At 56.4% G+C, this 12120-nt stretch overlaps 1 protein-coding gene across 1 annotated transcript; it reads right to left on the bottom strand.

Moving 5' to 3' along the window:
• Positions 1 to 4541: 4541 nt before the first annotated feature.
• GAL (galanin and GMAP prepropeptide) lies at positions 4542 to 11540 on the bottom strand. Its single transcript, XM_008520723.2, has 6 exons — positions 11250 to 11540; positions 10914 to 10994; positions 10109 to 10163; positions 6404 to 6490; positions 6138 to 6215; positions 4542 to 4801 (listed from the first exon to the last, which is right to left on the bottom strand). The coding sequence occupies exons 2-6, from the start codon at positions 10992 to 10994 to the stop codon at positions 4731 to 4733; spliced, it is 372 nt and encodes a 123-aa protein (XP_008518945.1). The 5' UTR covers positions 11250 to 11540; the 3' UTR covers positions 4542 to 4730.
• Positions 11541 to 12120: the final 580 nt, after the last annotated feature.

Genomic DNA, 12120 nt, shown 5'->3' with positions numbered 1-12120 from the left:
GCCTGTTGATGTGATGGGTTACATTATTTGCTTTTTGGATGTTGAACCAAATTTGCATACCCAGAATAAATCCTACTTGATCATTGTGTATAGTTGTTTTTATACATTCTTGGATTCAATTTGCTAATATTTTGTTGTGGATTTTTGCATCTGTGTTCATGAGAGATATTGGCCTGTAGTTTTCATGTAATGTCTTTGTCTGATTTTGGTGTTAGGGTAATGCCAGTCTCATAGAATGAGTTAGGAAGTGTTCCCTCTGCTTCTATCTTCTGGAAGAGATTGTAGAGAATTGGAATAAATTTTTCCTTAAGTGTTTGGTAGAATTCACCAGTGAACATATGAGGGCCCTAAAAAATATTTTTAATAGCTTTTTAAAAAATTAAACTTTTCATCTTGAGATAATTGTAGATTCGCATGCAGTTGTAAGTAATAATACAGAGAGATGCTGTGTACCTGATTATCCAGTTTCCCCTAACGGCAACATCTTGCAAAACTTTAGTACAGTGTCAGCCAGGATATTGACATTGACACAGTCAAGATGCAGAGCATTTCCTGTCACCTCAGGGATACCTCAAGTCATCTTTTTAAGGTCATACCCATTTCCCTCCTTTTACCACCCGTTCCTGACCCTTGGCAGCCACTAATCTGTTCTCCATTTCTATGCTTTCATCATTTCAAGATTGCTATATACATGGAGTCATGCAGTTTGTAAGATTTTAGGATTTTCTTCACTCAGAAGAATCCTCTGGAGATCCATCGTGTTGTCGTGTGTCGCGGTAGTCTGTTGGTTTCTATCGCTGAGTCGTAGGTACAGGGTGTGGATGGCCGCAGTCTAAGCACTCACCGACTGAAGGCCATCTGGACCGTTCCCTGTTTCGTCTATCATGAATAAAGCTGCGCTGCACATCTGTGTGCAGGTTCTTGGCTAAAGGTACGTTTTAATTCGTCTGGGATGAACGCCCAGGAGGGCGTGGTAGTTGCATGGTTAATTTTTAAGGAAACTGCCAAGCTGTTTGCCAGACTGGCTGCCTCGTTTTACATTCTCACCAGCGAGGTATGAGTGATCCACTTTGTCTGCAGCCTTGCCAGCGTTTGATGGTGTCACTTTTTGTTTGTTTCAGCCCTTCTAATAGATGTTTAGTGGTGTCTCATTGTGGTTTTAATTCGCATTCCCCTGGGGGCTAATGCCGGTGAACCTCTTTTCATGTGTGTGTTTTCCATCTGTTTATCCTCTTCTGTGAAATGCCTGTTCGTGCATTTTGCCCGTTTTTAGTTGGACTTTTTTTTACTCTTGATTTTGGGGAGGTCTTTATATGTTCTAGCTAACTGTCCTGTATGGGACACGCAGATTGCAAATATTTTCTCCCAGTCCTAAGCTTGTCTTTTCATCCTCTGCCTTGATAGGAATTGTGTTAAACCTGTTTATTAATGTGGAGGGAATTGGCCTCTTTGCAGAGAGGACAAAAAGAAAAAAGTCCCAGGAACTCACCACTGTGTCATTCCTCTGGTCCTGAGGTCCCCAGCTGGTTGGCCTGGTTCTCGACCTTTCAGAATCTCCTTAGGTTTGCTTTATATGGAGCATCCAGGGGTTCTCACTGTGTTTAGCAAGAGGACGACAGAAAGGTCTGTCTGCTCCATCTTCCTGGAAGTGGACGGCAGCAAACTTTCTTTCTTTAAGTTGGCTCACAGGTTGTCAAGCTTCCTGCTTTCTGGAGCCTTCTTAGTTTTTATCATGGTGCAATAGGGTAAACCCACACATTAAAATGGACCACTGGAATCTTTTTTTTTGCAGTGCATTAGAAACAGAAGTCGACGGGCTGCATCTTAGAAAGTGGTCAGCTGTGACCCTTCCGTCTTTCTTAGACCCCTCTCCTGCGCTCGGACCTCCCCAGCTTCCCGATGCCTCTCTTCCTAAACGTCCTGCTCTCCTCCTTGCCCGGTCCCTGGGAGCAGGCTCTCTTGCTCAGCCTGGTTGCCCCCTCACCTGCCTACTGGGCCAAGTGCCATCAAGCAGCCTCGCTCTGGGCAGACACTGGGGGGCCGACGGGGCCCCTCCCCCATCCTCGGCCCGAGATCTAAGCAGCAGCAGGATTCTGACGCTGATCAGCTTTCATGACCGCTCACTGGTGGAGTGGAGACGGCCGCCCCCTCCAGGTGGATTCTCCTCGTCCTCCTCTCAACCAGCCTGCTGGGTTGTTGGCAGGACTGTCGGAAAGCCTTCACTCCCAGGGGGGCTGGTGAACTCCTTCCCTTGCAGATGCTGCCGTTGTTGGCACCTGGTTTATCTGCTATGGCTGTAGCCAGGTCAACCGTGTTCTCTCTGGGAAGTAAACAAGTATCTTCTATAGAATTCCTCCGAGAATTGTCACTTTTTTGGCCAGCAAATGGCACCACAACTGCTCCCTGTCCCTCGTTCCCCTCCCTCCCCTTCCAGCTGCCACCGCCTCCCCCCTCTGTTTATTCCTGAAAGGAAGGGAAGCTTTGGAGAAGCAGGTGAATGACTGGCTGGGTGAGACAGGTGCGCTCTGCCAGCCCAGGGCCCACACATCTGCGCCGAGGCTGGGCTACCCCGGCCATCGGCACCTCTGCTCAGGAAACGCATGTCATAGGCTCCACTGCATGCCAGGGGCCGTGCTAGAAACCCAGAGATCTGCACAGGCTTATCTCTGTTCCTTCGAAGCAGGGAGTTACAGTGTAATGAGGAGGGACAAATCCACAACAGAATTCGAGTAACAGGCGTTCTGATTGGGGGAGCACTGCATGCCTGCAGCCCCAGCAGGAAGGGCGTCCTTGAGAAGGCAACCCCAGAGCGGGATCCTGTGGCATGTGTAGGAGTTTACCAAGCACTGGGAGGGACGTGTGCAAAGGCCTAAAGTGAGCGAGGCTGGGCCGCGAGCTGCAGTTGGTGGTGGTCTGGAGCTCAGAGCGTGAGGAGGCTGGTAGGGCAGGCTGGGGTTGGGGACAGGGGTGTCCACAGATGGCGGGGGGGGCGGAGAGGAGGGGGAGATGCGGCAGGAAGGCTGCCGGCTGTGGGGCTGGAACGAACAGGCGAGCTGTGGTCTCTGACCAGCCGCAGCGGTGGCAGCGGCACCCCTGGGCACTTGCTGGGAGTGCAGATTCTGGCCCCCACCTCCCACCCCCATCCCGAGGGCCTGGGGACTCTTGCCTGGCAAGGCCTCCAGGGATCCTGGTGCCCGCCCAAGTCCGAGGGAATTAAAGAAACGTGACAGAAGAAATTAGGACAGCCAGCAGCAGGGAGGGCGGGCCCAGTGTCCAGAGGATAGGGATGGTGGTACTGCTCCCTGAGCTGGGACTGGGCATCTGTGTCTGAGCGTGGCGCACAGAGAGGGGGGAAGAGTGGGACGGAGTCCTGGAACCACAGGGAAGCAGCAGGCCCCTCAGAGCCGTGAAGGTCACAGAGGGAGCCGAGGGAGGGGAGCCAGGGCTTGGGTCCCCACCAGAGCCAGCTGCTTCCCAGAAGCAGGTTGTCAGGCAGCAATTCTCACGCTTGGCTGCACCTGGGGGAGCATTAAAAACACGTGCCCCAGACTCTGGCTGCAGTGGGGTGGGGGCCACCTGGGCCCCCCGGATGATGCTAATGTGCAGCCAGGGCTGAGAGCTACTACTGGGACAGAAATCTTGGACAGATGCATCGCACTTCCACCTCAGATCTCCTCTGCTGGAAACTCAAAGCCGAGTGTCGTCATGGAACTTCACGGAAAGCCTTCCTTCCTCACCTGTCTCCTCTGTGGATCTTCTGGGATGATCTTTGTATCTCTGCTCAGAGACCCAGCCAGGCTCCGCCATTAGCCGTGCTGCTGCCACACGCTGCCTGTCACGCAGCACTGACTCAGCACACATCTCCTGAGTATAAAGCACCTACGATCCTCATGGTACTTAGCTCTGTACCCCGCCACACGAATCTCAGGGCTGCCCGTGTCACTGCCCCCCTCCCGGCCCCCACCCGCCGGCTGCTTCCTTTCTCCTTAGCATTGATCATCTTCACAGGCACCAACGATTCCCTCATCCATTATGTTCGGGGTTGCTTTAGACTTTTTCCCTGAGAATCGGCTCCTGGAGGCAGGGGCTGAGTTTTTGTCTGTCTCAGTAACAGACTTACTTTCATACAGTCAGCGCCACTTAACGACGGGCACACGTTCTGAGAAATGCATTCTTAGGCTATTTCGTCCTTGTGTGAACATCCTAGAGCGACTTACACAAACCTGGATGGTAGAGCCTGCTGCACACCCAGGCTGTGTGGTCCTTGTCTTATGGGACCGCTGTCGTATATGCGGTCTGTCATTGAGCAAAACGTCGTTGTGCAGCACGTGATGTAATTATGTTTGGCTCAGCCTAACATTAAGATAACTTATGTTCCCTGCTATGCAGTGACAAGAGGAGGCGTCTCGGAGAAGGCTCTCAATGGTGGAATTTGGGTTTAAAACTTTTATCTTATACACACGATTATAATGAAGCTTTATCTTTTAAAACACATGATGGCAGTGGTGACAAGACTTCAAGGAAGAAAACGACAACCCAAAGCAGTTGCTGTTTTTTATTTTGCCACTCAAAATCAAATAATTACCAAAGGACGAAAACTTCACATGAGAACAGCACAGCATCCAGCAGAGCAGACCGGAGCGGTTTACCCTGCGGCAGCTGGCATAGCAGCCAGCATCTTAAAGTTTGACTTTCCATGACAGCGCACACACAGGTGCCTGCGGGCGTCCTCAGGCCTGCTCTGTGTCTTCCGTGGAGGCTACCGGCAGGAGATCGGGCAGGCGCTCCAGGGCCCCGGCCTCTGCAAAGGGAGGGACAGCGCTTAGGCAGCAAGCCCCGAAGGCGCACGTGGGAGAACCCCAGCTCGCAACACCCACAACAGAGCAACTGTGGTCGTGCTCCCTGGAGGGGCTCCGATCCATCCCAAACTAGGCACCGGTCATTTTTCTCCCCTTTAAATGATTTACTAACTCGCATCCCTTGAAACTGTCAGGCTTTTAAATTGATGGTTTCAAAAAGAAGTATAATTCTTGTTTGAGTAACAAAAGTAATCTCCTAGTGAAGGAAGTTCCACGTTACAAAATTCAAAACATAACAGAATAAACTAAAAACCAAGGAGACCCTGGAAGAGCCGGCCTGCCCTTGCTGGGAAAGTCAGCGCAGATGGTGGCTGAGATCTCCCCGCAGGCTCCATGGGGCTCAGACAGGGGACTGGGTGACCTGGCTTTGAGATTTCTGACGTGCACAGTCGTTTCCACGTCCTTCTCCCACCCGCTCCCTGCCCGGGGTCGGCTCTGGAAGGAGCCACAGGCCTGAAGTCTCCTCCCTCCGCGTCTGCCCCTCCCCCGGCCCACCGGAAGCCCTTTAACCAACGCAGTGGAGCCAGAGAGCGGGCAAAACAGAACCGAAGACGAGCCTGGACTCTTCCACATGCCCAGCAAGGTTGTGAAGTGACAGGCAGATGTGGCTCCTGGAGCGGCAGCGCGGCCCGTGTGTGCCCAGCCCAGCCCAGCGGCTGACTCTCAGAGCGCCTTCCGCAGGGGCAGCCTTCGCCCTGCTGTCACCGTGATTGAGGCCAGACTCGCTGCTGAATGAATATGATAATGAGGGATGGGAGCGCTGGGGCCGAAATGGGCCCCGGGGGCGGGGGGCTCCGCGCCACAACATCCTCGGAAGTACTAGACACCAGGGTGGAGCACCGTTAGACTGCAACGCAGCCTGCCTGCAGGAAGGCTGCCGGAAGAAAAGTCGCACTCTGAGAAACGGCTCCTGTTCGTTTAGCCTGCTCACCACACCCGTTTTAAGATGGCCCACAGAGAGCCTGTGGCCGTGAAGCTCCAGCAGTTGTCCCATGTCATCACACGCCTCCAGCAGAGGGAACGAACCGAGGCCCTCTGTCCTTAACAGTGTTGCCCTGATGACCCTTTCCAGGGACGGGGTCGGGGCGGGCAGCAATCCGGGCCCCTCTGTAACCAGCTCCGGTTCCCGTGCCCTGTCATCCCAGCCAACAGCTGGGACTCGAAGTATGAAGGCGGATGATAGTTGCTTCCCAGTAGGAGTCTGCAGAACCCTTTCTTGCTGCCTTTTATGTGCCCAGGGCTCTAAGAGGTGGAAATTTAAAGGTATACTTCACATACCTTTGAGATGCAAGAAATTCAGAAACTCGATTATCGTGCGCACAACATTGTTCTCGGGCAGCGGCCTGTCATAGCTTCCTGGAAACCAGAAAGGATCCACGCTTACAGCCCACCCTAACGCGCTCCATCTTATAACATCACCGTCCAAGGAGAGCTGGAGAGCTGGGCGTCACCCTGTGTGCCCAGGGTGGGGGGAAACGAGAGTGAAGGAGCCCCACTCCCGCCACCCTGGGAGGGAGAGGCGGAGGCACTCAGAGCCCCCTCACCTGGCCTCGCTTCGTCTTCAGGCTGGAGTTCCCTCTTGCCAGCGAGGCCGTGCTTGTCATGAAATGATCTGTGGTTGTCGATGGCATCTGTTTGCAAATCAGAGAGGACAGCACTGAATGTCATTACTGTGATCGGACCCTCCACTCTCCCAAAGGACACACAGCTGCTTCTAACCCAAACGCACACACACTGGACTGTGAAAACAAGGCCACCGTGTAGACCCACGGAGGAGGGAGGGCCATTCTCCGTGGAACTTCAGGTAAGACTCTGGACCGGGCCGAGGCTCCGTTCTTACGCCAGTGCTGGGGCTCTAGAGAGAGGAGGAACCCACCCCCCCATCACAGGGGAGAGGAGGAAGCATGTGGCTCCAGCAGAGCCGGACAGGTCCCAGGGAGCACAGGCCCGGTGCAGCGGGTGGGGGGGCAGTGCCCAGGAGGGTCCTAGAGGTGCTGGTGACCGAGCTTGGTGCCTCCCAGGCGACAACAGGGACTGGGGTCCTATGTCCTCAAAAACAAGGGGGCCACCAAAGAAGTTGAAGTTCTGATGTAATCAGATTTTCAGTTTTCAAAGATCACTCTGGCAGCTGTGTGGGAGATGGGAGACAGAGACAGAGACAGAGAGGAGGGGGAGGAGGAGTCGGAGGAGGGAGGGGAAGGACGATGAGTGACTCTGAGCATGTCGGTGTGTGTGTGTGTGTGTGTGTGTGTGTGTGAGTGTGTGTGTGTGTGCGCGCGCGCTGAAAGAAAGAATGAGGGCTCTGGACCAAGTGGGCTGGAATGAAGAGAGGGGTGGATTTGGGGCCGTTTGTGAGGACAGGAGACAAGGGCGAGGAGGATGCTCAGGGCTTTGGCTACTTAGCCTGGTGGGTTGTGCCATCTGTAAGGCGAGACAAAAAAAATGATTCCTCCTTCCAGAGACGGAGCTCTTAGCACTGAATTTAGAGGGACGATGAATAACTGGGTCCTCGCGACGGGCCCTTGACGGTCGTCAGGCTCCCACTGTCCTCAGCAGCAGCTGCTGCAGACACGACCTTTATGTTGGCAGTGTCTGCGCTGACAGCAGATGTCAAGGGCATCCTGTTAGGTTGTAAAGTAAGAGGACAAAGAGCTGATCTTGATGGATCAGCTTGACAGAGACAGAAACTTGACAGCGACAAAGAGTTGTTTCCTGACTCAGGATTCAAAATCTTCTCGGTGAGTGTATTTTCAATATTCCAAAGTCACATGGATAAATATTTTTCTGAAGAGTTCCTCCTTTCTTTTGGGCCAGAAGCACACAGAGACAAGGTGCTTTCTGAGTGACAGAATTCAAGGTGGCAAAGGGTTCAGGGAAATGTGTCCCCTTTGAGCCAGTCCATCCCTCATGCAGGCGAGGCCACTCCATTTATGGTGAGAAGCCCATGCGGGCGCCTGCCGTTGCTTTTGACCTGAGACCAAGGACCTGCCTGTGGCCCCTTTTTGTCCTCTCTCAGCCTGTGTTTCTCAAAGCACGGCCCTCAAGGACCCTCCAGGTGACCAGATCAACAGCCGTCTGCAGTGGGAGAAAGTCTGGGTGTGAACTCGGGGTTGCACTCAGAGGGCTCCCCGTGGTGCTTTAAATGGGCACCGCTCTTCCCAGTTACTCTGGTGGGATGGTAGACGAGGAGCTACATGTTGTTGGCCTCCTTTCCCAGCGGCAGGAGGCAGGAAGTAAATGGGGGAGGTGTTCTTTTAAGGTTGATGGCTGTCCCAAAGCCAACCATGCCTGCGAATTTGAGAGGCACGAGCAGGGAATAGATTGGAGGGGAAGTGAGCGGCCTCCCCTCCAGCGCCTCCTTTAAGGTGATGAAGACCTGGAGGTGCCCCTGCAGCCAGAAGACATGCAGGAAGCAGAGATGGGGCGGACAAGGGGAGGCGTCCACGCACACAGCTTGAGGCTCCCAGGGTGTCCCCTTCAGGCTGGGTCGCACAGCCTGTCTGTACACGTCGCTGCCTCCTGCTCCTGCTTAGCAATTCCACAGCACTGAGCAAACCTCTGTGCTCTGCACTTGGCGAGCTTGTCTGCGGACACAGCCATCAAACTAGGGGTGTCTAAAGTCTCCAGCAACTCTCCAGTCACTGGATTCTCTGCCTGATGAGTGTAATAAAGTTACTCTCACCATGTCCAGACAATGTCAAGTTAAAGACAAGACACCAAGTATTAGTCCACCTACAGGATGGCAAAAGGCCCAACCACACACACTTGGGTTATATGCACATGCACACGCACGTGCACATACACACCCTCCCACCACCACCACCCCACTCCTACCCCCCGTCTAAAAGTTTTATCTGGTAGATTCATGGAGCAGAGCCAAGGCACAGGACGGCCTGAAACCCTGATGGACTAGTGCGCGTTGGCAAGTGTCCTCCCATTCCGCATCTGGCCCCGACTTGAGCTTTCCAAGCAGAGAAGATGCTAATGAGGCAGCCTGCCGTGGAGCCTGGGGAGCCAGCCCCTTCTGGAAATGGTGGGCCTGGGAGCAGCTGATGCATTTCCTCGAGTTGCGGCACCCAAGGCAAGGGCGTGTCTCACCTGTGGGGTCAGGTCGAAGCCCTGCCCACCGCCCCTGCCCAAGGATCCGTCACACCCAGTGACACTTTCACATACTTAAGTCACCCGACCCCACCCCACGAACCAGTGGTCTGCAGGCTGACTAGTCACTTTGCCCCGCTGCTTTCTCTCCATGCGCCTCCTCCCACAGGCGCCGCAGTCAGTAACGCTCTAGTCCTGCTCTGTACCTGCTGACGCCACAGCGATGCTGACAGCACGGCGGGGCCCCTGTGGTGGCGTGGGCTGGGGAAGCCTGTAGGGCAGGGGACAGGTTTGGAGCAGGAGAGAGCGGTCTACATTTGGTTTGGGGTGAGCTTATTTTGGCTGTCCTCGGTCACTTGGAAGTTCCCATCTGGGGCTTGGGGAAACAGAAGACGGAGACGGGCTTCGGCGCATGGATGTCCAGTGCTTCGCGAAACTAAGGAGTGGAAGGGAGCGCTTGGGGAGGCACAGAAGGACCTGGGAGAGGGAGGGCCCAGAACAGAGTCCCGAGCAATGTTTGCCTTCAAGGACTGTAACCTGGGGAAGCCTGAGCAAGGGCTGGGGCTGAATCCCACTGAGGTGCAGGGCAGGAGAACCAGAGGACAGAGAAGCTTCTGGAAGGAATGGTGCCTGGGTCAAAGGGCAGAGTAGTGGAGACTGGCGAGGCTGCAGCTGACCCCGGGAGAGCTTCTGGGGATGGGCTGGGGGCAGCCCTGAGGAATGGAGGCAAAAAGGGGGAGCCTGGTGGGGAGGCAGGAGAGGGGCCAAGGGTCTGCCCAGCACAGGCCAGAGGCCGAGTCACGGTTCCAGACAGGCCAGGTGGGGCGGGGCCCAGGCACCAGCCCATCTGCTACGAGTGAAGGAAGCAGAGTAAAGGCAGCAGAGGAGGAGGAGGCTACAGGTCTGGGATGCCTTTCAGGGACTGGGAACAGGCGCCAGCCAGGAACGTGGCAGATGTTTTAACTAACTGATGGTTAACCTGCCAGAAACCCGTCCTGTCTCAAATGCGCCCCGTTTCCCTTTATCTGACTAAAGTGGGATATCAGCATATGAGAAGAATGACTGGCTACACGTGGAAAGAGCAGGATTAACACCAATGGCTCCAGCCCACATAGGCTCCCCGCCGAGAGGCACGCGGGCGCGTCACTTACGTGGACCGAGAAGGTAGCCAGCGCTGTTCAGGGTCCAGCCTCTCTTTTCCTTCACCTTAAATGGGAGACAAGGGAGTCAGAGGGCCAGGACCTTGCCTGGAACCGCTTGCGCTGGCTCAAGGAAGCCCCAAAGGCAGCTTCCGTTTGCAGAACCCACCACGACCCACTGTGAAGTGGTCACAGAATTTCAATGACAAATACACTTTAGCTCCTTGTTCCCACAGCCAGCCAGGTGTGCACACTGCCCAGCAAGGGGAGCATGAGGTGAATGCACCAGGCTTCCCAGGCAGAATGGAGAGTAGGAACAATGCACGTACTTTTGGAAGCTGCAAGAAATCCCAGATTTGCCCCCAAATAAGCTATATCTGACATGAAAATAGCATTACTTGCTTCACCAAATAATTCGCTTTAGAGCCATAAGCCACAGACTCCTAGTGCACCCACTGCTTTGAAGGGATGCTGAGGAGCTGTGATAACACGGCTTTTGTCTGCCGAGCCGACCGAAGGCGCTAACCCCCAGCACAGCAGCGTCCAGATCTACCGGCTTATTCCCGGGAGCTGTTTATGCCCCGGGAGAGGCGCGAGGCCAGGAGGGTCGGGGAGCGTCTCGGCAGAACCCCGCCCCCAGCGCGGCCTTTTGGAGCCGGCCGGCCCGCCGCCCCAGCCTTCCACGCCCGCACCCTCGGCGCGGGCAGGACCTGTTTGTTTCCACTCCTGGTACGAAGCGCCCACCCTCCCGAGTCTGGTTCTGAGGCGGATGAGAGGGGACACGGCTTGGGGGCGTTCGTCCCCGCGCTGCACTTACCGGTGACCCGAGCCCCGGGGCGGCTGAAAGGGCCGCGGCGAGGAGCAGGGAGGCGAGCAGGAGGGCGCAGCCTCTGGGCATCTGCAAGGGAGGGCGTCGGGGGCGCACGCGGGGCTTAGGCTCGGACCCGCAGGGCGCGAGGGGCGGCCAGGAACGGGTGACGAGGACCGAGCGGTCTGCGAGGCCCCCCGTGGCCGGCGCCCTGCTAAGGGGACAAGGGGACAGAGGCGGCGCGCCGCCCGGGGAACGTCCACCCGCAGGCGGGCGCTCTGCAGAGGGGAACCCAGAGAATCGGGGCCACCTCCCGCTGCCCCCACCCTCCAGGGCGCGCGGTACCTTGAGCGGCGGCCGGTCCCGGGCAGTCGGCGGGTCTCGGAGGGTCGGCGCGTCCGGGTGTGGGGTCGGCGGGTCCCGGGGTGTCGGCGCGTCCCGGGGTGTCAGCGGGTCCCGAGGTGCCGGCAGGTCCGGGCGTCGGTCAGGTCTCAGGGTCTGGCCGGCCGAGGGCGCTCACCGCGTGGCGCGGCCTCGGGGACGCCGGGCGGGAAGCGCAGGGCCGGGCTCCCTCGACGTGTCAGCGCCCCCAGCCGCCGCCGCCCGCCGCTATTTATGCGGCGCGTCCCGGGAGCCAGCGGCCGCGTCACCGGCTGAGTTCCCGCCTCCCCCCTCCTGCCCTGCGCGCCCCCCGCGCCCCGCCCGCTTGCGGTCTGGAGGGGCGGGAGTGTCCGTCACCCGGTTCCTTAGGGGCTCCGAGCGCGGGCGGGAGGGCTGCGCAGTAGTCCTGTGTTATGGGGTGCAAGGGCGGGGCAAGGACAGCGGAAAGACCCCCAAACCCTGCTGGAGAGCCCCCATCACGCTAAATGGAGAACACCATTGCCCCGGGAGAGCCCCCATCCGCCCACGCAGAGAGGCCTCTCCCGCCCCGCCAAGCTGAGTGTTAGGTTGGTTGATGTCATCGGGGACCGTGGAGTGACCAGGATACAGGACAAATGGTGATGATGATGACGCCACCCTACATGTATCCCACATTTTAGTCCCATGAACCTTTGAACAGACAGCTCAGGCTACCCGCCTCCGGAGAGCCATTTGCCTCTGTGGGGATGAGAAGGGACACAAGGGCCCTTGAGGACTCGGGTCAAGGCCAGCTGGCTGGTTAGGGAGCCGCGGGAGCCCAATCTGGGGTGCTGAGTGCGGGCCCTGGCTTACTGGA

Source organism: Equus przewalskii, chromosome 11, assembly GCF_037783145.1.
Source record: "Equus przewalskii isolate Varuska chromosome 11, EquPr2, whole genome shotgun sequence".
Lineage (NCBI taxonomy): Eukaryota > Metazoa > Chordata > Mammalia > Perissodactyla > Equidae > Equus > Equus przewalskii.
The sequence above is the reverse complement of the archived record's forward strand: the minus strand, read 5'-3'. Positions and strand labels throughout refer to the sequence as shown.